Source organism: Cebus imitator, unplaced genomic scaffold, assembly GCF_001604975.1.
Source record: "Cebus imitator isolate Cc_AM_T3 unplaced genomic scaffold, Cebus_imitator-1.0 Scaffold1034, whole genome shotgun sequence".
NCBI lineage: Eukaryota > Metazoa > Chordata > Mammalia > Primates > Cebidae > Cebus > Cebus imitator.
The window spans coordinates 57,530-82,618 of record NW_016108349.1 but is presented as its reverse complement, the minus strand read 5'-3'; the positions used below and the strand labels follow the sequence as shown (position 1 = coordinate 82,618).

Genomic DNA, 25,089 nt, shown 5'->3' with positions numbered 1-25,089 from the left:
TAATTGACAAGTTTTAATTATATATGTATTAGAGGTACAGTATGATGTTATGATGCATGTATACAACCTGAAATTATTAAATCAAGGTAATGAACAAATCCATCACTTCATATATTTATCCTCTTTGTGTTGAGAACATTTGAAATGTACTCTCTCAGCAATTTCAACTAATACAATACATTGTTCACTAAAGGCGCCACGCTGTGCAGCAGGTCTCAAAAACGTATCCGTCTTGTCTAACTGAAGCTTCTGCCCTTTGACCCTTTGACCATCATCTCACCCTTCCCTGTCCCTCCCCTAGCCCTGGCCTCTGGTAACCACCATTCTACTCCTATTTCTATGAGCTCGACTATTTTAGGTCCCAAGATAAGTAAGATCACGTGTGTTTGTCTTTCCGCACCTGGATTACTCCACTTAGCGTAAGTTCCTCCAGGTTCTTCCGTGTTGTGGCAAATGAGACAATTTTATCTTTTTAAAAGGCTAAATGGTATTCCATTGTGTGTTTATATATGTCATATGGAAAAAGAGCATTAAATTCCAAAACCAATGATAAAAGAGAGTTCTTCTTGCACCAAATGAGACATTACAGATAAGACTGGGGTTTTCCTTGACAATCCTGCCACCCCACCCAATCCTCTCTCATTCTCCAAAGGTGTCTCTAAGCCATAAATTTATCTATGTATCTATCTATCTATCTATCTATCATCTCTATCACCTATGATAGATACATATGATTATGTATCTTTCATCTGTTATCTATTTATCTACTATTATCTATGTTTCTATGTCTACCTATTATCTATGTGTTTATGTATCTATGTATCTTTATATCTCTATATCAGCTATCTATCATCTTTCAATCAATCAATCACCTATCTCTGCATCATTTATGAATCACTCATTTTTATAAATATATTTCCATATATTTTCTGCTCTTTTACACGTACATATGTATATGCTTGTAACTTTTTTTCACTCAACAGGGTGCCTTAATGCTGTTTTTTTCTGAGTGCTGTATATTTTATTCCATATTTTATTCAGCTCATTTCTACATTGAAGAGGACATTAAATGTTTTTAATTATAGTAGATATTTACAATTTGCCTTCCAGAGTGTCTGTACTGATTTACCTGCTAGTTTGTGGTATGTGATGAGATTAATGATCCCTATTTCCTTCTTTTGTTTAGCTGTGTAGTATTCCATTGTGTGGGTGTTTACCTAAACATTTTTCCACTAATGTATATTTGTCTTGTCCCCAAATTTTTGCTAAACTGGACACAATGCAGTCAGCCTGTGTGTACACTGAATCATTCCTTACATGTATAAGCATCTCTGCAGGACAAATTTCCTGAAGTGCAATTGCTGAATCTAAGACCATTTGCACTGTACAATTTTTTTTTAGACAGAAATTTCACTCTTGTTGCCCAGGCTGGAGTGCAATGGCATGAGCTCAGCTTACTGCAGACTTCACCTCCCAGGTTCAAGTGATTCTCCCACCTCAGCCTCCCGAGCAGCTGGGATTACGGGCACCCACCATCATGCCCAGCTAATTTTTTGTATTTTTTTTTTTAGTAAAGATGGGGTTTCACCATGTTGCCCAGGCTGGTCTTGAAATCCTGACCTCAGGCAATCTGTCTGCCTCAGCCTCCCAAAGTGCTGAGTTTACAGGCATGAGCCACCATACAAGACGACTGCAAATCCTTTACTATTAGTTGAGTTTTATGGCAAAACTTTCCCATAACTTTGCTGATAGTACTATTGCATTATTGAATTTTAAATCTTGGCCAATCTTCATATTTCTTCTTTTGATGGATATTTTAAAAAACAAGAGCGAGGCTGAACATCTCGATGTTATTTGCTTTCTTTTTACGGAGCTGGATTTCTTACTATTTTTGCTCTTTTTCTTTGGATTCTTGAAAAGCATTTACTTTTAAGAATGTGTATTAAAATTAATTTTTTTCTGTCCTATGTTGCAAGATATTGCCTCTTAATTTTTGGAGGGCACTTTGGATTAATTTCTATGAAGTTAAATTGGTCCACATTTTTCTTTCAGAACTGTAAAATCCATGCATTTCCCAGGATTTTGTTTGGGGGACGTGGGGACTCCTTCACCAAATGTGAAGTTTTTACTTACTCTCATGTCTCTTTCTGAGCTCTCCCTTCTGCTCCATGGGTCTATTTTCTTGTTTTTGCAATATTGCCACACTGTTTTTATCATTCCTGTGACTTTGTAGCAATTCTTTTAAAAAGTTAAAAAGAAAAGAAAAGAAAAGGTCTCACTTGCACACAGAGAAGCTGTAGAATTGTGTTTTTGCTCCCTCGATAATGACTGGGGCTGGGGTGTTTCCTTAGGGATGACCTGGCGCAGCTGCCCTTCCTGACCAGGTGCGTGAAGGAGAGCCTGCGGTTACATCCCCCAGTCCCTGCCGTCTCCCGCCGCTGCACCCAAGACATTGCTCTCCCAGACGGCCGGGTCATCCCCAAAGGTGCGCACAGCCTCGGGGGGAGGAGACTCCTGGGTAGGAAGACGGGCCCCTCAGGCAGGGGGGCCTTGTCCCAACTGCCCCTTCTCTCCCACAGGCGTTATCTGCCTCATCAGTGTTTTCGGAACCCATCACAACCCAGCTGTGTGGCCGGACCCCGAGGTGCTCCCCGCTCCCTCCCCCCTCCCTCTGTTTTTGTCCATTTCAAGGCTCCTAGAGGAGGGGGCAGGGTTTTGATCAGGAGAATCCGACATCACCTCCTCCCAAGACACACACAACTGTCTGTCTCCCCAAGGCTGGCGGTCCTGGGAGACCCCACCCAGCAAGCCTTCTTGGTCTCACCTCCAGGTCTACGACCCCTTCCGCTTCGACCCGGAGAACAGCAAGGAGAGGTCACCTCTGGCTTTTATTCCCTTCTCGGCAGGGCCCAGGTAAGGGCGGCCTGTGTCTGAGGTGGGGACAGGGTGATGGGTACGGGGGTCTGGGCATGACAGTGGGGAAAAGGAGGACATTGTAGATGATCCGAGTTCCAGCTCTCCTTCCCTCCCCTCCTCTGGAGTTTACGGGAAGAGGTCCACAGAATAGGGTTGGGTTGGTGCTAGAAGGATCCCTGGTGTGCTCAGGGCACTCTCACACCCAATCCTTGGTCTAGGCTGTGGGCTGGATCTGGGCTAGGACCGCAGGATATGCAAGCCCACATGGGACTCCAGGCACGGATGCCCACTTTCTCTGTCCCTCAGGCTGACCTGGTCGGGGCTGGGTGTCCCAGCCCAGGTTCCCAGCTTGATGGGGCCAGGATGGGGTTCTGCCAGGTTGCAGTCAGAGTTCCCACCTCCCTCCCCTAGGAACTGCATCGGGCAGGCATTCGCGATGGCGGAGATGAAGGTGGTGCTGGCGCTCACGCTGCTGCGCTTCCGCGTCCTGCTGGACCACACCAAGCCCCGCAGGAAGCCGGAGCTGATCATGCGTGCAGAGGACGGACTTTGGCTGCGTGTGGAGCCCCGGAGCTGAGGTCTGCAGAGACCTACTCTACCCTTCCTAAAATGACCCCTGATTCATCAAAAATGAGGCATAGAATTACCATATGACTCTATTCCGCTGTAAAGCTTTCCATCCTAGATATATACTCAAAATAATTGAGAAAGGTGTTCAAACAAAAAGACGCTTGTGCGTGAATGTTCATGGCAGCCCTATTCACAGTAGCCAAGTGATGAAAGCAACCCCAATGTATATATTACCAGATGAAAGCATAAACAAAGTGTGGCCAATCCATACAATGGAATATTACACAGCCATAAAAAGGAATGAAGCACAGATCCATACTCTGTGGTGAACCTTGAATACATGATACTGAATGAAAGACATCGGATGCAAAAGGTCACATAGTGTATGATTCTTTTATCTAAAATTTCCAGAACAGGCCAATGTGAAGAGATGTAAAGCAGATTCATGGCTTTCAGGAGCTGTGGGGAGGTGGGACTGAGGAGGACCTGCTAATCAGGACAGGATTTCCTCCTGGGATGGTAAAAATTCTCCAGACCCATATAGTGATGAAGGGAGCATGACATTGTGAGTGCACTAAATGCTATTGAACTGGACACTTTAAAATGGTTGAAATGGTGAATTTTATCTTATGTGAATTCTACCTAAAAATGGTGTAATAACTCATATATATTTTTTCCATCTGGATTATTCACACAGGAATATGTTGTGAGCATCTTTCCATGACATTAAATCATCTTAGGAAACATTATTTTGTGTTTTTTTAAATATGCATGTTAAGCATTCAAATCAGTCTTAAATTTTTAAAAACACAAAATGTTAGAAAATAATTTTAAAAGGTTTTGCCTCTGTTTGTAAGAATTGTTTCCATGCACATTAATGACTTGAGATATTATCAGTTACAAATCGAGTTATTCTTCATCAAAGGACTTTTGGGGTGGAGATTTTATTTTTATAGCTATAATAGATGCACAAATATTCCTATAAGATACAGGTGTGGTTAGAGACTTTTCTAGAACAGGTATGCCCTACAAACTCCACGGACACTGACTGTTTTGGTCCTATTAACAAGTAGACCACTGAAAAGGGAGAAGGTGACATTTTAGCTTCCCCAGATAAATGTTATTTTCATGTTCACACTCATCTTATGGAGTGGATGTTAACTCTCTTGCTCAAGGTCACTCAGTGAGTGGCAGAGTGGGGATAAATCTGGTCCATTTGGCATGAGAGGTCATGCCTTATCCTACCACAGAAGTGATTTTCAGAGTGAACCTTAGCCCTAGGCCCATGAGATCAACTGGGAGCCACTCCAGAGTGAGTAGATGAGACTTTGACAGGGGTGCCTAAATTTTTAAATGTAATACCGTTGACAGGAAATACATTCACTCATGCAAAAAGTTAAATGCACAGTGACAGTATTGGTGAAGTGTTGGTGCTACACATATCCTTCCTCTGCCCGGTTTCTCCCTCTTTCTAAAGGTAAACACTTTTACTCTTTGGGTACCCTTTCTAGCCTGGCGACAGAGTGAGATTCGGTCTCAAAAAAGCAAAAAACAAAACCCATACTGTTTCCAAAGCATCTGCGTTGTGTTTAATTTCCATAAGTAATGTATGAGAATTCTAGGTCCTCTAAATAATTAGCAGCGCTTAGTAGTGTCAGTTTTGCTTCCAGCCTTCCTTATGGGTATGCTGTGGCATATCCCTGAGATTTTAATTCGCATTTCCCAATGACTAATGGCATTGAACCATTCGTGCCTTCATGTACCTATTTGACATGACTATATTTTCTTTGGCGAAGTGTCTGTTCAAATAATCTGCCTGTTAATTTTTCCTTGGGTTGTTTGCCTTCTTATTGTTGGAGTTTGAGTGTTCTTTATAGATTTTATGCACAAGTCAGATGTGTGATTTACAAGTATTTGTCAGCTGTGTGATTTACATGTCTTTTTCCTAGACTCTGAAGTTTCTTTCCTAGAGAAAACATTTTGAATTGTTTTGAGGTAATACTTACCAATTTTACTTTTTTATGAATTATGTTTACACTGCCATATATAGGAACTCTTTGCTTAACTGGAGTTTATGGAGATTTTTCTCCTACATTTTCTTTTAAAACTTTTATAGTTTTAGATTTTACATGTAATTCTATGATCAAAATTTATTTAGGTAAATTTTGTATGGGGTGTGAACTATGGTTTGACTGTTTTTTTAAAAAAAATAGATATCCAATTGTTCCATACAATTTTTTTGGAAAGAGTATCCTTTTTGCATTAACTTGCCTTGCAGGTTTGTAGATCACTCAATTGTTTAAATTTGGGTGCATATATTTCTGGATTTTCTATTCTGTTTCATGCTGGCCCAATACCACACTGCCCTGGTCACTGTAGCATTACAGTATGTCCAGTAGCCCTGGTCACTGTAGCATTACAGTATGTACATATTCCTATAAAGGAATAATGGGAATCCTTCAACTATATTTTTTTCCAAATAATTTTTGGCTATTCTGCATCCTTTGTGTTTTTATGAAAATTTTATGATCAGTGTGTCTATTTCTACAAATAGTCCTGATAGGATTTTAATTGAGATTTATGTGAATCTATAGATCAATCTGAGAAGACTTAACAATGATATTGATTCTTCCAGTTCATGAATATAGTATACCCTGCCTTTATTTTCTTCTTGGATTTCTTTCTTTCTTTCTTTCTTTTTTTTTGAGACAGAGTTTCACTCTTGTTACCCAGGCTGGAGTGCAATGGCACGATCTTGGCTCACCGCAGCCTCCACCGACTACAGGCATGTGCCACCATGCCCAGCTAATTTTTGTATTTTTAGTAGAAACGGGGTTTCACCATGTTGACCAGGATGGTCTTTAACTCCTGACCTCAGGTGATCCACCCACCTCGGCCTCCCAAAGTGCTAGGATTACAGGTGTGAGCCACTGTGCCCAGCCATCACTGAGAGACTCTAACGGTCCACATGAGGCTATGTTCTTGCTCCTGTGTTCCTGTCTTTAATCTATCATTAAGTAATAATGGCACACACATGCTTAGGGCTGACCATGTGTCTGGGAGCATTGTTGTAAACACTTTACTCATTTTTTTTTTCTTTTGAGATGGAGTCTCGCTCTGTTGCCCAGGCTGGAGTGCAGTGGCATGATCTCAGCTCACTGCAACCTCCACCTCCAGGGTTCAAGCGATTCTCCTGCCTCAGCCTTCTGAGTAGCTGGGACGACAGACATATGCCGCCATGCCTGGCTAATTTTTTGTATTTTAGTAGAGATGGGGTTTCACTGTGTTGCCCAGGCTCCTGAGCTCAGGCAATCTACCTGCCTCTGCCTCCCAAAGTGCTAGAATTACAAACGTAAGCCACGGTGCCTGGCCAACACTTTGCTAATTTTAACTCACTTAATTTTCATGATAACCTTGTTATTACCCCCAGTTTTCGGGTGAGAAGACTGAGACATAGAGAGGTAAAGAGACTGGCTCAAATTCCCATCGCTGGTTGAGAGCTGAACCATGCAGCCTGCACCTGGAGTCCCTGTTCTTCACCAGGCTGCTGTCAGAGCCACCATCAGAGCCCCCACTCCTGTTCCAGGTCTGACCCTTGCAGTGCAGGCAGCACATTCTGGAGAAATCATGCCCTTAGGAGCATCCCTGAGTAATGACTGTTGGGTATCAGTAGATAAGTAATGCAGCTCCCTCCCTGTGGATGGGATGACTCCCAGCTACTCGGGAGGCTGAGACATGAGAATTGCTTGAATCTGGGAGGTGGAGGTTGCAGTGAGCCAAGATCGCACCGTTGCACTCCAACATGGGTGACAGAGCAAGACTCCATCTCAAAAAAAACAAAAAACAAAAAACAAAAAAACAGAATCCCATCCTTTTTGCCCCTTTTCAGCGATGTTCTTGAGGTCCCCTTTCTTGGTTTCGAAGTGGTTCATTTTTCTGGGGTAATACCCGAGGTTCGTTGCCCCATGCCAAGGAAATCAAGGACATGGACACACACATGGAGTGAGTTTAAGAGCGGAGGTTTAATAGGAAAAAGAAAGACAAAAGGAGAACAGTTCTGTCTCCTGTGAGAGAGGGAGCACCGGAATGGGAATTCCTGCTCGTCCTGGAGTGCCAGTGCAGGGGATTTTATATACTGGCTTGAGGAGGAGGTGTCTGATTTACATAGGGCCCCAAAATTGATTGGACCAGGTGTGACCTTTACAAAGCACGGGAGGAAGCTGGCTGCCCCATTCTAATCTGTTATGCAAATGGACTTCCCACTTGGCCTGCGCCATGTTGTCTGCTCCCTACCGGGCATGTGGTTGTCGAGGGAAAGGGAGGATGGAGCCACCATGTTGGACATGCCTAGTCTCCAGGTTGCCCCTTTCCTGTTGGCACAGCTGCCGGTATTCACCCTTGCAAGCTTCAAGCCTGCCTATGTCTGCCGCTTGATTTCACAGGCTGCTCTTTGTCAGAAAAGAAAATGATTTGGGGACAGCTTTTCATTAAAAGGAAAACCTTACCCTCACTCGCTGCCTAAATAATTTCTTCTCAACTCCTACATCAGTTTGGGATAAGAAACACCCTTTCCCCTCCACAGGGATGGTCTCTGCAGCATTTATTGAACAGGGAGTCCTTTCTCCATTGCTTGTTTTTGTCAGGTTTGTCAAAGGTCAGATAGTAGTAGTGTGCTAGCCTAGAGCCAGAACCTGAGCAACACCATTTTATAAAATGCAAAACTGTTTTTAAAATAAGTTGCAACGGCTGCCCCATTCTCCTCACAATAACTGCTGGCCTTGGCTTCTGTAAATAGAACTGCTAGTTTGTTCTGCAAACTATGTAAAACTGCTTACCTTTTCTTTCTTTTTTTTTTTCCCCCATTTATTTATTTTATTGCATTTTAGGTTTTGGGGTACATGTGAAGAACATGCAAGATTGTTGCATAGGAACACACGTGGCAGTGTGATTTGCTGCCTTCCCCCCCATCACCTACATCTGGCATCTCTCCCCTTGCTATCTCTCCCCAGCTCCCCACCCCACACCGTCCTTCCCCTATTTCCCCCCAACTGACCCCAGTGTGTACTGCTCCCCTCCCTGTGTCCATGTGTTCTCATTGTTCAACACCCGCGGGCAGAAGATCAAACACCGCATGTTCTCACCTTTTCTTATCAGTAATTGCCAGAATTGCTAGCCATTGCTTACCAGTAATAACCAAAATAGGCAGCCCAAGCTAATTCCATCCTGGCTCCTGTGACTTGTAATAAGTAACTAAGATCTGTGACCTCTATCACTACCCAGACAATGTGTAAACAAATGTTTATCTTGACTTCTGTAAACCACTTAAGTAACAAGTGGAATGATAAAAGTCCCCTGGCCCTTGGAATGTCCAGAGACCCCCACCCTCATCTCTGCCCAGGAGGTAATTTACAGAATCCACTAGCCCTCGGAATGTCTGAAGCCTTTTTCATCCCCATCCCCGGTCCTCACCCCCACTCCCAAGGTGGTTTTTCGGGTATAAAAAGTCTTGGCACCCTCCTTTCAAGGCCACAGGTTGGAGAGACGTGAGTCCTCTGTGGTCGCTGGCATAATAAATGACCCTGCAATCTGGCATACGTTTGTCTTGGTGCTTTCTACGCTCGGTCCAGTATAACAGTAGGTGTGTGGTCTTGTTTCTGGGCTCTCTATTCTATTCCATTGGTCTGTGTGTCTGCTCTTTTACAAGTGCCATGCTGTTTTGGTTACTGTAGCCCTGTAGTGTAGTTCAAAGTCTGGTAGGCTGATGCCTCCAGCTTTGCTCTCTTTGCTTAGGATTACCTTGGCCATTTGGGCTCTTTTTTGGTCCCACATGAATTTTAAACTAGTTTTTTTCTAGTTCTGTGAAGAATGTCAATGGTAGTTTAATGGGAATGGCACTGAATTACAAATTGCTTTGGGCAGTATGGCTGGGCCAGATTTCATCACCACTGTGGATTGGCAGGACACCTGGTTCCTGCTTTCTCCTAGACCCTGAGGGAAATTGTCCTATGTCTTTGCTTTTCTCAGCAGGAATGAAGAAAGAAGCAGAAAGGGACACACTTTTCAGGCCATCTGATTGCCCCTGCGGGAACTGGGTTTTTATACTCCTGGTGTGGCTTCAGGGGCTGGTTCCTACCCAGGGCCATCTTTCATGTCACTTAGCTTTCTGCTCCAAGGTGACCTCTGGGGGAGTCCCTGCGGGATCACCGTGTTCAGAAGCGCCCCCTCCCTCCCTTTCTAGCTCACCTCGGTGTGGCAATGTGGCTCTATGGCAACATCTTGTCATATGTATATTTACACCTGGGTCCTGGTTACACCTGGAATATGTTTACACCTGGAATCATACGCAGATGTCTGGAGCTCAGCTGTGGCTAAGAGTATTTAGGTCACGTGGGGTCTGTCTGGTTCTTGTCTGAGATGCTGTTTGAGATGGTCTTTTTCTCTTGCTGGTCACACCTGGGCCATGTTTGGAATGAGCCCAACGTCTGGGATTCAGGGTCCCTTTATAAATGTTCTAAGACATTATTTGAGTATTGTCTGAGACAGGCTTTAGAGTACATTTAAGTCATGCCTGAGGAATATCTGGGACTAGACCTGGGCCACATCTGGGCCCTTAAAGGGACCATATTTAAATCCTATCTGGGGCCTGCCAATGGGACATGCTGAGGTCATTTTAGATGGTCTCAAGTCCTTGTTAGAGCATATTGTATAATGCTGGGTCTTGTTATGTGTTTTGTGGCCATGTCAGGACATGTTAAGACATATTGGAGCCATGTCACATGTTCCAGGTTTATGTCAGGAGATGGTAGACAGTGCCAGGAGGGCTAGGTCCCTGTAAAGGAATTCTGTAGTGTCGAGCTATGCTCAGGTGTTGCAGAACATGTTAGACTAAGTTGGAGCCACGTCAAGTTGTACTCAAGTATGCTGTGCCGTGTTCCGCTGTCATTGCTGTACAGCGCTGCCACAGCCTGGTCTACTCTCCTCTCTTCTCCCCCATCCTTTCTTCTTTCTCTGCCTTTGGCTCCCTTCCTGCTATGTGGGGGTCTGAGGGGAGAAGTGGAAACCTCTGGCTGGGAGCCTCCCCACACACACCCAAAGTCCCTCCTTTACCGCCTCCATGGCCCCTGATTGTCCTCATTCATGTCAGCCCCCATTGTACCAAAGGGCAAGGTCTTCTACAACTTCCTAAAGCCCTGGCTGGGGGAGTATCTGCAGGTGGGAACAGAGTTGGGAAAAACGTTGGGGGGTCAGGGGAGGGAGATGCCCTTGCCCAGGACCCTTGGCTGCCCTGCCAGGTGACGGGCTCCTGCTGAGTGCTGCTGACAAGTGGAGCCGCCACCATCAGATGCTGACGCCCACCTTCCATTTCAACATCCTGAAGCCCTGTATACAAATTTTCAGGCCGGGCGTGCTGGTTCACACCTGTAATCCCAGCACTTTGGGAGGCCAAGGTGGGTGGATCACCTGAGGTCAGGAGTTCGAGACCAGCCTGCCCAACATGGTGAAACCCCGTCTCTACTAAAAAGACAAAAATTAGCTGGGTGTGGTGGCAGGCGTCTGTAATCTCACATACTTGGGAGGGTGGGGCAGGAGAATTGCTGGAACCCAGGAGGCAGAGATTGCAGTGAGCCGAGATCGTGCCATTGCACTCCAGTCCGGGGGAAAGGCAACAGCGCGGTGCTGGTGACTGTTTCTTAGCTCCACGACTCATGTTGGCAACATTGATGGCTCTGCTCCGCAGGTGGGCGGGGGGAGGTGTTCTGCCACCACTGCTTAGTTGGAATAGGAACGGAGGACAACATGCAGGGTATAATACCAGTCTGGCTATCAGGGGAAAAGTTGCAGGCTGTTTGGCAGAGAAGATCTGCCCTGCTGAGAGAATTGGTGACAGTGTGTGAGGGGAGATGATGCCACTTAACACATGTTTAGTAAATGAACTTCCCCCAAGCTCCCTTCTTGTTATCCCTGAAATGTCATTTTGCAGTCATCATCTGTTTTAGTTATTATGACAACCTTGTGAGACGGTACTGCGGAAACGCCCATTTACAGACGTGAAGGCGCACAGCCCAGTGGTGAGGGGGGCACAATGTGAGGCTGGCTGGGTGATCTGGGTGCGCGGCCTAGCTCCACCAGCTGTGTAACTGTGGGTAGTCACTTAAATATTTTCCAGACTTGATTTCTCATTTGTAAAATGATAAAATGGTCAATATACTTAAAAGACCTAAAACAGGCTCCACGACTCATGTTGGCAATGTCGATGGCCGCCATTCCTTGCTCTAGGCTGCTTGCCCATCCCAGGCACACAGGAGGTCTACAGTGAGCTGAGCCATGCTAGCCACCGGAGGAGCTTTCTTCTGTGTCCCTAGGACCCTGCCTGTTCATCAAGCTCTGGTTTTGCTCCCTGAGCCTAACAGGGATGGAACCGCCAGCAGGTGAGGTCTGTCCTTGCAGAGGGTGTGGGGATTTTGGCGGATACACCCAACCTCACTGAGGCTGTAGGGCCAGCTGCCTGAATTCCCTGGCTGATTGAGCTGGCAGTGATAGTAGGGTGGGGGAGGACTAGGGGCTCACCAAAACCTGGCCAGTGTCAGAAGCACTGTCTTCCCCACCGTCCTGCTCAGCAGCTCTGCTAGGAGCCCCATCCTTCAAGACCCCCCTCTCCCAAGTCCACCCCACAGGGCAATTCTGGACAGGATCCAAGGAGGGCCAGCGGGGGAGCCCTGGGTCTGTTGGACGGAGCATCCTGGGTGTGGGAGGAGAAGCCAGGTGCTGATCCAATGGCCTCCAGATATTTCTCCTCTGGGCCACATTACCTGAGATTCTTTCATTATAAATGTCCCAGTATTAATACGGCATTGACCCTAATGAATAGGGGTAAGGCAGCATGGCAAAGGAAAATGATTTGGACTTGAGGCTCTTACGGACCTGAGTTCCTGCAAGCTCTGCAACTTGGGCTAGAGGCCTGCCCACTCTGAGACTCAGTTTGCTTTCAGGTTAAATGGACATCTTCCCTCCTCTGGATGCCATCACTCCGGTCTCTTCAACAATCCCCAGGGTTCTGGCCTAGAGAGCTGATGAGAGGGTGCTGGGACAGCTTTGGGCATTGTGATGCAGGTGAGCATCTGTTACAAGCAGGTGCAGTTTACGTACAGCACCTGGCACACAGTAGGTGCACTTTATGTAAAGCACCTGGCACATAGTAGGTGCACTTTATGTAGAACACCTGGCACACTGGCACATAGTAGGTGCACTTTATGTAAAACACCTGGCACACAGTAGGTGTATTTTATGTGGAGTGCCTATCGCATAGTAGGTACATTTTATGTGACACACCTGGCACACAGTAGGTACTCTTCATGTAGCATATTGGGCACACTTTAAATAGTGTACCTGGCACATAATATGTGTGCTTTATGTGAAGTATGCTGCCAGAGTAGTTTTGCTTTATGTAGAGCACTCAACACACAGGAGAAGCATCTTATGTAGAACATCTGGCACACAGCAGGTGTGCTTTATTTAGAGCACCTGGCACACAGCAGGTATGGCTTATATAAAGGGCCAGGACTCAAGATACAGAATTTGTGAAGGGCAATCAGCATACAGTGGACACTCTTTATCGGGAGCACCTGGCACACAGTAGGTACACTACATGCAGAGTAGCCAGCACACAGTAGACCAGATTTATGTACAATACTTGACACAGAGTAGGTGTGCTTTATGTAGGTCACCAGGTACACAGTAGACATGCTCAACGTACAGCACCTGACATACAGTAGGTATGCCTTACATACGGCACGTGGCACAGAGTAGGCATGCTTTATATAAAGTACTCTGCAAAAAGTAAGCTTACATTATGTAGAGCATGCTGCACCTAGTAGGTGGACTTCATGTGGCGCGCCTGGCACATAGTAGACAGAATTCAGTAGAGTACCTGCTACACAGTAGGTACACTTTATATAGTGAGACTGGCACACAGTAGGTGCACACAGTAGTACTTTCCATACAGTCTTTTGCACAGAGTAGAGACAGGCACGCAGCAGCTCAAGTGCTAGTTGCCATTCCCTTCCCTTCAGCCCCTCTTTTTGGTGCTCCCTCTTCTTAAGAGCCTTCTTCTGTCACCCCCTAAGGCCTCATGTGACATCCCATTTCCCAGATGGGGAGCCTGAGCCCAGGAGGGCCGCACTGCCCACAGTCAAAGCAAGGACAGGGCAGAACAAGGACTCCACTCAGGGCCCCTTGCTCTGCCCTCCCCTGCCTGGACCCCATCCGGTCCCTCTCAGCCTCATCCTCTGTGCCTCTGCTCTGGCCTCCTAAGCTGAGCCCAGCCTCTGGGTTTGCTCCTCCAGCTGGGCTCTTCATCACCAGAATCTGACCCGGGTAATTCTCAGTGGGGCTGGGGCTGGATTCTTTGTTCCTGCTTCCAGAAGTCAGTTCTCAACTCAGGCCCTGGGCTGCCTGGAGGCAGGGCTTGAACTCTTGCCAGGCTGTGAAGTCAGAGGTCAGACGCTTCTGTCTCTGAACCTCCTAAGTCTGCACCAAGAAACGGTGCCTGACATGCTCCCCGCCCATATTTGGAGAGGAACCCGGATGATCTGGGACAGAGGTCTGCCTGGCCCAGCTCAGCTGGCTGCGAACTCTCATAAGTTCATGCTTTTATCTGAACACCCTTGTGGAAGGGCAGGGTGGCTGTAAACTTAGGGTTCAGAGTCTCCTTTAACCACACCCCAACTTCTCCTCCAAACTGCCAGGAAGGTGCTGAGACCTGAGAATTCAGTGCTCGTGCTGGGGCACACTGAGCGGGTCCATCTGCACCCAGCTGGCCCAACCCCAGGGTTTGGGTGGCTGCCTGGGCACGGAAGACACACCCAGGCTGTGGGGATTGGCTGGCCCAGCCCAGCCCAGCTTCCCAGGGCCTTCCCTAGATCAGAGGCCAGAGGCAAAGACTTTCCAGCAGAAGAGGAGAGGAGGCTGTGTGGAACAAGCTGCTCCTGACAGAAGGTGCCAGGCTGGAGCTGGTGGGACTGGAGGGTCCTGGCCTGGGATGGGGAGGGGCACCACCCAAGGCTGGGTGACTGTAGGCTGCGGGCCTGGGAGAGTGGTGGTTTCTTGGTAACTGAATGCCTAGCAAAAGCCTAAGGATTCAGGGTGGGCCTTCCTGGACTCTAATCAGCTCCTGTCTCTTTCCCTTTCTGTGTGGTTACCAGGTCACTGGAGGCCGCTTGGTTGTTGGTTTTGGTTGGGCCTTTCTGGACTTTAGATCTCAGCCCTTGTTTACCCATCCCTGAGCCCTCCCTGCCCTGCCTCCTGCATTTCCTGACCTGGCCCCTCTCTGCTGTCCCCTTAGCTACCCCAGCTCTTCCCTGGGCCTCAGGACCTCACCCTCCATCCCATCCCCCTGCAGGATGTCACTGCTGAGCCTGTCCTGGCTGAGCCTCGGGCCCGTGGTAGCGTCCCCGTGGCTGCTCCTGCTGCTGGTCGGGGTCTCTTGGCTGCTGGCCCGCGTCCTGTCCTGGACCTACACCTTCTACGACAACTGCCGCCGGCTCCAGTGTTTCCCACAACCCCCAGTACGGAACTGGTTCCTGGGTCACCTGGGCCTGGTGAGTGTGGAGGCAAAATGGGTCTGGGGTCTGAGGGTGGATGGACTTCCAGAGTGGCAGGAATGGGGCTCAGGGAGCTGAGTAATGAGGGTGGCTGAGGAGTGGGACGGCAGAGGAGCGAGAGGGGCAGCTCACTCACTCCCCTCCCCGCCCGCTCACTCCCCTCCCCGCCCACTGATTCCCGTCCCCGCCCGCACACTCCCCTCCCCGCCCGCTCACTCCCCTCCCCGCCCGCTCACTCCCCTCCCCGCCCGCTCACTCCCCTCCCCGCCCGCTCACTCCCCTCCCCGCCCGCTCACTCCCCTCCCCGCCCGCTCACTCCCCTCCCCGCTCGCTCACTCCCCTCCCCGCCCGCTCACTCCCCTCCCCGCCCGCTCACTCCCCTCCCTGCTCACTCCCCTCCCCGCCCGCTCATTCCCCTCCCTGCTCACTCCCCTCCCCAGTCACTCATTCCTCTTGCCACTCACTCACTTTTCTCTGCCTACTGCTTCCTTCCTCAGTGTACCCTCAAATGCTATTCTCTCCTGAAATACCCCCACAAACACACACAGCAATAATGTGTGACTGGCTATCTGGGCATCCCTTAGCCTGGATTTAACCATCACAGGAGGTGACATTCCCTGACTTGCTTTCAGATCGGTCCTACAGAGGAGGGCTTGAAGAACTTGACCCAGTTATCGGCCACCTACTCCCCAGGCTTCAGAATATGGCTGGGTCCCATCATCCCCTTCGTTGTTTTATGCCACCCTGACATCATCCGGTCTATCACCAATGCCTCAGGTACCCATGCACAGCCTGTGGTGGTGGGTGCCAGGCTAAGCTTCTGTGTGGTCCCTTCAGTACCCAGGCCCCTCCTTGAGTACCCAGTCCCCTCATTGAGACTTCCATCTCAATGTCTTCTCCCTCCATTGCCATTTGCTCCCTGTCTTGGTGTCCTGGGCACCACTGGAACTCCAAGAGGCCTCAATCCAAAGCCCTTTCTTGAAGGAAAGCCCATGCTTGAGGAGATGGGTCTAGACAGGAAGAGTTTTAGCTTCCTTGGGTCAGGAGTGGGCAAGACAGAGATGGGTGTGACAACCCAGAGGAGAACTGGGCGTCTGCTGGGGCAGGCTGGAAGGCTTCCTGGAGGAGTTGTTGGAGCTGGGTCTGGACTCATGAGTAGGAGTTTTTGAAGTGTGGGGCAGGATGATGCAGTGGGCATCATTGGTATTTGGGGGCCCCTCCAGTCCTGACATCAGCCTTGTCCAGCCCTCAGCCCAGAGCAGTAGGAGGACTTGTGGCTGGTGGAGAATCTGGGCTGCTGTTTGTGTGACGTCCACCTATGATAGGTCAGTTCCTTCCACTTCATCCTGACGCTCATCCACACCAAGTTTACTGCTCTCCTACAGGTTTTAGGAATCTCCGATGGGAGATCCCACACAAGCCGGTTGATCTCCCCTTGCTCTCTGTTCTTCTCCCCCTTGGACAGACCAGGATGAGCAGAGGAGGGGGCAGCATCCCACAGAAACTATGGCTCTGACCCCAGAATGCTTAGTCACTGTGCAAGTCACCAACACTCTCTGGCTGCTGAAGTCTCTCTCAGTCGTGAGTGATGGAAACTCAACTTCATGTGCTCTAAGCAAATAAAGAGAATCAAAGGAGTGTAAAGTCAAGGCAGGGTGGTCTTCAGGCGTGGCTGGATCCAGGTGTCAATGAACATCATCAGGAATCTGTTTCCTTTTCTTAATTTCACCATTTTTCTGCATCACTTTTCCTTTTAAGGCAGCTCTTTTTTTATGGTGTCAACTATGGGTCCCAGTAGCTCAGTTCTTGTCAGAAAGCTCACCTTTCCCCAAGGGGGTCCTACAAATAGCCTATGAGTTCTATATTATACCTGGCTATATCTGGCATGTTTTACCCGGGATCATATGGAGAGGTCGTCATGTGTGTGGCTCAGCTGTGGGCAAGGACACTTGGGGCATGCCCCAGACTTTCTGCTTCTTCTCTGACCTGTGACTTGAAATTGTCTTTTCTTTTTCTTGTCATGTCGTGGCCATGTTTGTGGCTTGTCCAAGGTCTGGGACCCAGGGTCCCTTTGGAATTGTCAGAGTTATGATTTTAGTCTTCCTGAGCCAGGTCTCAGAATCCATTCCAATCACCCTTCAAGAAAAGTCTTGGTTATACCTGGGACATGTCCAGGACATTTAAGAAATCATATTTAAATCCCACCTGGGGCCTGTCTGTGAGGTCATGTCAGACTACCTCAGGTCCATGTTGGACGATGTATCGTTTAGGGATCATGTGTGTTGTGTCATGTCACAGCATGTTAACTTATGTTGGGGACATGGCCCAGGTCCCAGGTCCATGTCAGGAGATGATAGAGAGTACTGGGGCAGACATGTCCCTTTAAAGGTGTTTAAAGGCCCCTTTCAAGGTATTTTGTAGAGTGTGGAGCTGTGCTCGGGTGTTGCACATGCTAGGCCCTGTAGGAGACATGTCAGGGTGTGCTGGGGTGTGCTATGCCCTGTTAGCTTATGTCATTGCTTTACTGTGCTGCTGTGGCCTGGACTGGTCCTTCTTCCTCTATCCTCCCTTCTTCCTCTGCCCTTGGTCCCCTTCCTGCTATCCTGGGCATGGAGTGGGTAAAATGCTGATAGGGAGCCTCCCCCTATGCCTGAACTTCCTCTCTTGCTCTCTACATGGCCTCTGATGGTCCTTATTCATACCAGCTGCCAATGCGCCCAAGGATGAGCTCTTCATCAGGTTCCTGAAGCCCTGGCTGGGTGAGTGCTTGCAGGTGGAAGGGGCTGGGGACGACCTTGTTGGGGCTGGGGAAGGTGCCGCTCTTGCCCACTGTCCTTGGCTACCCTGCTAGGAGACGGGATACTGCTGACTGCTGCTGACAAGTGGAGCCACCGCCGTCGGATGCTGACACCCGCCTTCCACTTCAACATCCTGAAACCCTATGTAAAGATCTTCAATGACAGTGTGAACATCATGCTCGTGAGTCCCTTGAACCCTGGGTCCCAGCTGGAGTCTTGGGGTGGAGGGACCACGGACAGATCTGCTCTGAATTTTGGCTCTGCTGGGTGGCATTGAGACATTGCTGTTCCTCTCTGAGCCTTGGTTTCCTCGTCTGCAAAACAGGAATAATAATCTCTACTTAAAAGGTGGTAAGATAATGCAAGAGTCATGTCCCTAGCACAGAGCAGATAGTCAGAAGGTGTCAGTTTCTGTGTTTTTCTCACGGAAGCCATGTAAATGCAAGAGAGTAAAGATGAAGGTTGCATAATCGTCTTTGGTGATTACAAACCACTTGAAAACTCACTGGCTTAGAGCAATAAGGGTTTACGATTGCTAACGAGTCTGTGAGACAGTTGGCCAGTTCTTCTGGATGTGGAAGGGATCACTGTTGGTACATGAGCTGCTGTGGATCAGGTCGGCAGCTTTGCTCATCCTGGCTCAGTTCATTCACAGTTTGGGGCTTCACTAGCTTCAGGCTGATCTAGGATGGCCTCAGCTATGACATGTGGACTTTTCCCCATGTGATTCTCTGCCTCCAGAAGGCACCCTATCGTTCACATGGCAGAGACTGGCTTCTGAGAAACTGTGAGGAGGCTGCAATGTCTGTGGACAGTGTCTCTGCACTGTTTCAAAGTTCAAGCAGCCTTAGGTCTATTAGCGATATTATATCATCATTTTCACCACATTGTATTGGCCAAAGAAAGTCAGAAGTCCAGCACAGACTTACAGGGGCGTAAAACAGAATCCATCTCTTAATGGGAGTTGCTGAAAAATTACTATGCAAAGGGTGTAAATACAAGGAGAAGTGAAGAACTGGAGGGGTCAGGATTTTGTGAAGTGTCCAGGTTGTTTTTTAAATTTGCAAGCTGATAAGTTAGATTGTTACTGTTTCATGCATTCTAATAGAAGACACAAGACTCCTGGGTCAGAGACAGAGGGTAGTTGATTACTCATGGCACAATAGGCAACATGTACTTCTTGTTGGTTTGTATCCTTTTTCTGAGTCAACCTAAATTCCATGGGGGACACTGATGGGCCTCTATAGCAGCCTGCTCATGCACTACACTGCATGGCATACAACCGGCACTAGGCTTAGGGAATCCGCTTTAATAGCAGCAGAAACAAGCCTGATGTTAATCCAGGGGGAGTCATTGCCTTATCTCTCCAGGTTGTTCTCTGCAAACACAACTCTGAGACATGGCTCAAGTAAGAACACCACGGTCTTGCACTGGTGGCATACCCAGCAAGGATGCTCAGGGCTGATGAAGGAGTGCCTCTTCCAACACAGGGATATTTTTTAAGTGCATTTATCACAATGGAGATGAATAAAGCGAACATTGACTGGGCACTCACCATATGCCTGAAAAAACGCCATGTCCCAATGCCAGGATATATGTTGTCTACTTTAATTTTAATAACCTTGTGAGGCTCTGATTATTTTTGCCCTAATGCAGATGATGAACTGAGGGTCAGAGAGATTAGGGAGCTGGACAGAGGTCAACCAGTTAATAAGTGAGCTAGGAGTGGTGGAGCAGAGATTCTATCCTGGTTTATCTGGCCCCAAAGCAGACTTGTCACTGTTATTGAATATTTGACAGGTGGGACCTAGAGGAGGGCAATAGGCTGACCATGGGCACACAGGGCATAGGAGGCAGAGCTGAGACTTGAATGCAGGTCTCTTGACTCCCAGCCATGGGTCTTCGTCTCCTAATACCAACAGCTTCTGCTCCCATCCAAGTCTGGTCCTCGTTGGCAATGGGTTTCTGGGGCAGAGGACCAGGAGGTTGGTTGTTGGGAGCCCATCCTGATGTTTGGGGCTGGGGAGGGGCACCAAGAATGCAGGGTCTGGCTCTAGCTGTCTTCCCTTCTCTGGCCAGGACAAGTGGCAGCGCCTGGCCTCAGAGGGCAGCAGTCGTCTGGACATGTTTGAGCACATCAGCCTCATGACCTTGGACAGTCTGCAGAAATGCATCTTCAGCTTTGACAGCCATTGTCAGGAGTGAGTTCCTTCCCAGGGCCTGGGATGGGAGTCCATGGACCAAAGGGAGTAAGCTGGGGAGGGAGGAATGAGCAAAGTAACCAGAAGTACCTTTTGAGAGGATTTGTATCACAGCTGGGCTTTGAAGGTCAAGAAAGCGAGAAAGTGTTGTCTTTCCAGGTGGGTGGAAATGTTTGAGTAACAGCAAGAAGGTTAGGATGAGCCGAGCATGTGCAACAGACAGGAGAAATGAGGTTGTGGAAGTAGGCAGAGTTAGATATTTAGGACACTGAAAATCAGGAGCAGTGGTATGAAGTTTATCAAGAGATTTCCAGAGAGCTTTTGTAGTTTCAGCTGATGATGGAACTACAAAGTGAGAGCTGAGCTGTGTGGGAAACTGACAACCCACCACCACACCTGGCTAATTTCTGTATGTTTAGTAGAGAGGGGGTTCGCCATGTTGGCCAGGCTGGTCTTGAACTCCTGACCTCAGGTGATCTGCCTGCCTTGGCTTCCCAAAGTGCTGGGATTACAGGGTGGAAGGTGGGGTGGGGGACAGAGAGAGGGACAGAGAGAGAGTTGGTTATGGTGGGGCTGGAGCAGGGATGAATTGGAAGGAGACGAAGTCTGAGTTGTGTGGACAGTGTTGGAAAATGATCAGTACTGGACACTGCTTGGGAGACAGAGAGAAACGTGGTGTCCAACCTATGCTCTGGGTGCTTTGGTGCATGAAGACAGCTCTCAGAAAGAGGGTGCAGGGAGGGAAGAGTCTGGAGAGTCAATCTCATGACTGATACCCTCTGTGTATCTCTAGGACCATCTGTTTCTAGATACTCAGTTTCCTGATAGGTGGTAGCTCCTGGCTGCTGGAGTTCCTAAAGCTTTGCATATGTTCAACTGTTCCCTCCCTTTCCATCCTCGGCCTGCAGGAGGTCCAGTGAATATATTGCCACCATCTTGGAGCTCAGTGCCCTTGTAGAAAAAAGGACCCAGCATCTCCTCCAGCACATGGACTTTCTGTATTACCTCACCCACGATTCGCGGCGCTTCCGCAAGGCCTGCCGCCTGGTGCACGACTTCACAGACGCTGTCATCCAGGAGCGGCGCCGCACCCTCCCCACTCAGGATATTGATGACTTCCTCAAAGACAAAGCCAAGTCCAAGACTTTGGATTTCATTGATGTGCTTCTGCTGAGCAAGGTGGGTTTCTCTACGATCAGAATTAAAGTGATAGAATGAAGCTTGATGTCAAATGTCGGATGAAATAAATTGGACTTGATCCAAAGGGCACTGGGAACCATGGAGATGCTTGAGAAGGTGAAGGTCACAGATAGGTTTTAGAGATGACTCTGTTGAATGCAGCCTGCAGGGACTGCTAATTCTGAAACTGTGAAGAGCCTAAGATTTTACTCAACTTACAAGTTAGTAAGTTAGTCTTCCACAGTTTTATGTATACCTGTATGTCTATGTCTTTGTCTCTATCTATGATGACAGGTGCACCAAAGCACTGGACCACAGCAGCCCATTAGCTATTTACAGCAATAACAGCAGGTGGAGTAGGACCGTACAGCTGGCTCCCCATTCCCAGGGCAACACAGTGTTTTTACCTGTAAATGCACAAGAATTTGCACCATAGGAGAGAGGCTGCTACATTCTGAGTCTTATAGCTTATGTAGGACAGCTAGCTGTTAACACTCCTTCTTTCTTACAGAGAGAGAGAGAGAGACAGAGAGAAAGAGAGAGAGAGCGACAGAGTGAGCAAGAGAGACAGAGAGAGAGAGAGAGAGAACGCTTTGTTCTGGAGTATAAACTACTCCTCTCCAGTGAGATGGCAATTTCTACAGTTTTGTAACCCAAACATCTTCTGGAAAGATAAGATTCTCTGAGTTTGCCACTCTAGAATGTGAGCAAGTATCTTTGGAGCAATACATTATTTCTAAACTCAAAGGCAAATTGCCATTTAAACATCCTGTACCCTAGGTTGCCAATATCTTTTTCTCTGAAAGTCTGCATTATGCAGAAATATGAAAGTATTCAAGAGCCATCAATTCCTGCCGCCAGGGACCAAAGAGGAGGCAAAGGAGCTGGGGGGAAGCCCTTGGAGTCGGGGCTCTGGTGATGGTGACCAGGAGAGATCTAGAAGTGCAGAGTGGGTTTGAGTTTCCGGAAGATCAGATCGTCAGAGATTGTCTTAGGTTAGACTCGGGGGTCTCAGAGACAGTATAATGTGTGTGTGTGTGTGTGTGTGTGTGTGTGTGTGTGTGTGTGTGTCTTACTTTCTCTTCAGGATGAAAATGGGAAGCCATTGTCAGATGAGGATATAAGAGCAGAGGCTGACACCTTCATGTTTGCAGGTGAGGGTCCCAGTGTGGGACTACAGTGGAGACAGAGGTTCCTCCGTCTCAGGAACTTGGTGGGTGGACTGTGGATCACTCCATGCTGCCCATCTTCCCCCTCCCTCCATCCTCCTGAGGGTCTCAATATGTGGGCGCTGTCCACCCTCTGCTGCTGAAGCAGCCTGGAGACCCAAGCCTGCCTTGCTTCCCCTCAGGCCATGACACCACGGCCAGTGGCCTCTCCTGGGTCCTGTACAACCTCGCAAGGCACCCAGAATACCAGGAGCGCTGCCGGCAGGAGGTGCAAGAGCTTCTGAAGGACCGTGAGCCTAAAGAGATTGAATGGTGAGTGCAGGTGCTGGTGGCTGTTCCTGAGCTCCTCTCATTGGCTCTGCTCTCCAGGTGGGGAGGGGAAGAGGAGTTGGTTTTTGTTGATTCTGCCACTATTGCTTAGTGGGTATAGGAACAGAGGACCACAGGCAGGGCTTGATACACAGCCCAACTGTCAGGGGAAAGGTTGCAGGACTTTAGGACCGAAAGGGCAGGAATGCTGAGAGAATTGGTGACAATATGTGAGGACAGATAATGCCACTTAGCATATATTCAGCAAATGAACTTCCCCTCCACTCTCTTTTCTCCCAGAAATATCATTTTTTTTCAAACGTCTTCACTTCTTGGGTGTTTGCTCAGGTGAGGAGGAGGGAAGTTGTTTTTGTCAATTCTTCCATTATTGCTTACTAGCACTAGGAGCAGAGCCCAGAGGCAGAACCTGGTATCCAGCCTGGCTAGCAGGGGAATGTTTGCAGGCTTTTGGGACAGAAAGACCTAGCCTACTGAGAGATTTGGTGACAATATATGAAAGCAGATGGTGACACCTAGACACATTCAGTCAATGAATTTTCCTTTCACTCCTTTCTTTTGTGTGAATTATCATTTGTTTCAAGCATCTTTACTTCCTGAATGTTTGCTCTTCTATTCCCTATTTCCTACCCTGCAGTCCAGTCCAGGGATTCGTAAGAGAGACCTGGGGGTACAAGTCATCTATCTTTTGTCTAGGACACCTGCATCATTCATCCATCCAGTCTTCATTCAGCAAACTCTTCCACATGCCTTTCCAATGCCACTTCTGTTCCCAGCACCTTTCTGTGCTCTGGAGACCTGGAAAGAACCCTGCCCAGGGATGTGTTTTCCAGGTACTCCCAGCCTAGTGGGAACAGTCCCAGGGCAGGGCATTCCCAGTTCACATGGGCAAGGACAGATTTGAGAGCAAGAGAAACATGGCTGGCAGTATGGAAAGTGTTTCAAGCCAGATGTGGTGGCTGATGCCGGTGATACCAAGTACTAAGGAGGCTGAAGTGGGAGGGTCACTTGAGGCCAGGTTTAAGATGAACCTAGGAGCCAGGCGTGGTGGCTCACACCTATAATCCTAGCACTTTGAAAGGCTAAGGTGGGCAGATCATGAGATCAAGAGATCGAGACCATCCTGGCCAACATGGTAAAATTCTGTCTCTACTAAAAATACAAAAATTACCTGGGTGTGGTGGTGCGCACCTGTAGTTCCAGCTACTCCAGAGGCTGAGGCAGGAGAATTGCTTGAACCTGGGAGGTGGAGGCTGCAGTCAGCGGAGATTGTGCCATTGCAATACAGCCTGGCAACAGAGTGAGACTCCATTAGAAAAAAAAAAAGATATACCTGGACAATATTGAAAGAACCCATCTCTAAAAAAGTAAAAAACCGAAATAATAAAGCAGCTCAACTGAAACTCTGAATGGTGATCAGCAGATGTTTGAATGCGGTAGTGCTCTAGGCCAAAGAGACAGCCTGGGCAAAGATGCAGAAAGGAGGGGTGGGAGAGAGAGAGGAGGAGTCTGGGCATGGGGTGAAGGAGATGGTTATAAAGGGAGAAAGAAGTAAGAGGGAGGGAAAGTGAGCGAGAGCAAGATAAAGAGAGCAGGGAAGAGAAGGAGACAGAGAGATAATGAGAGAGGAAGAAACTGAGTTATGATGAGATAATAATAATGGAGGTGAAAGCAGGGTCTGGCTGTAGAAGATGTGGGAAAATGGTAATGGCTTCCCTTTCAACCCAAAGGCAATGGGGAGCCATAACAAGTGGCTGAGCAGGGGAGGGACAGGTCAGATCTGGGCGCCAGAAAGATCTTTTCAGTGGTACTGTGGAGGGAGAACCAGCTGTAGAATGAAGTCCCAGTGAAGACATTCTGAGACCTGAGCCAGGCCAGGGGCTGGGGATGGAGAGGAGGCAAAGGACTGGGCAGGTGTTTTGGAGGCAGTGTCCTCCCGTCCAAGCCTTTGCTCAGAACAGCAGTCCTAAAAGGTGGCAACACATTTTTATGCTTTTGAAAACGAAGATCTCAAGCAACATTATGCACTTTTTAAAGAAACTGTCCAAAAAATGTATAAAAATGAGCTTCCTTCTTAAGTCTCACCCTAGTGGTTTCTACAATCAATGGTTTACTGTGTGTCCCTCCAGAAAATGGCTATCCTGATGTCTACTTTATATGAACACAGACTTTTTCTATACAAATAAGAGTGTATAACATAGACACAGTATTTTTTCCCAAGATGGTGGATTGGAGGCAGTGTCAGTGTGCCTCTCCCATGTGGTAGAACAGAATAGTGTGTAGAGATTCACACTGTGAACTTTTTTTTTTTTTTTTAATTTTTTACCAT

General features: G+C 48.0%; 1 protein-coding gene and 1 long non-coding RNA gene across 4 annotated transcripts in view; both read left to right on the top strand.

Annotated features, from left to right (window-relative positions):
- The first annotated feature begins 1,583 nt into the window (after positions 1–1,583).
- On the top strand, positions 1,584–2,919 carry LOC108298671. The gene is made up of 3 exons (XR_005198791.1): positions 1,584–2,485; positions 2,580–2,644; positions 2,831–2,919. It is a non-coding gene; the product is annotated as an uncharacterized LOC108298671 (long non-coding RNA).
- Positions 2,920–14,385: 11,466 nt separating this feature from the next.
- Positions 14,386–25,089, top strand: part of CYP4F12 (cytochrome P450 family 4 subfamily F member 12) — a 21,440-nt gene continuing 10,736 nt past the window's right edge. The window contains exons 1-9 of one of the 3 annotated variants that reach the window (XM_017521277.2): positions 14,386–14,481; positions 14,885–15,083; positions 15,719–15,863; positions 17,792–17,845; positions 17,938–18,065; positions 19,964–20,085; positions 20,994–21,264; positions 22,352–22,418; positions 22,616–22,745. In XM_017521277.2, coding sequence (XP_017376766.1) covers positions 14,886–15,083; positions 15,719–15,863; positions 17,792–17,845; positions 17,938–18,065; positions 19,964–20,085; positions 20,994–21,264; positions 22,352–22,418; positions 22,616–22,745 — 1,115 coding nt within the window. In that variant the 5' untranslated portion in view covers positions 14,386–14,481; position 14,885. The other 2 variants (XM_037735866.1, XM_037735867.1) reach the window with 2 other exon arrangements.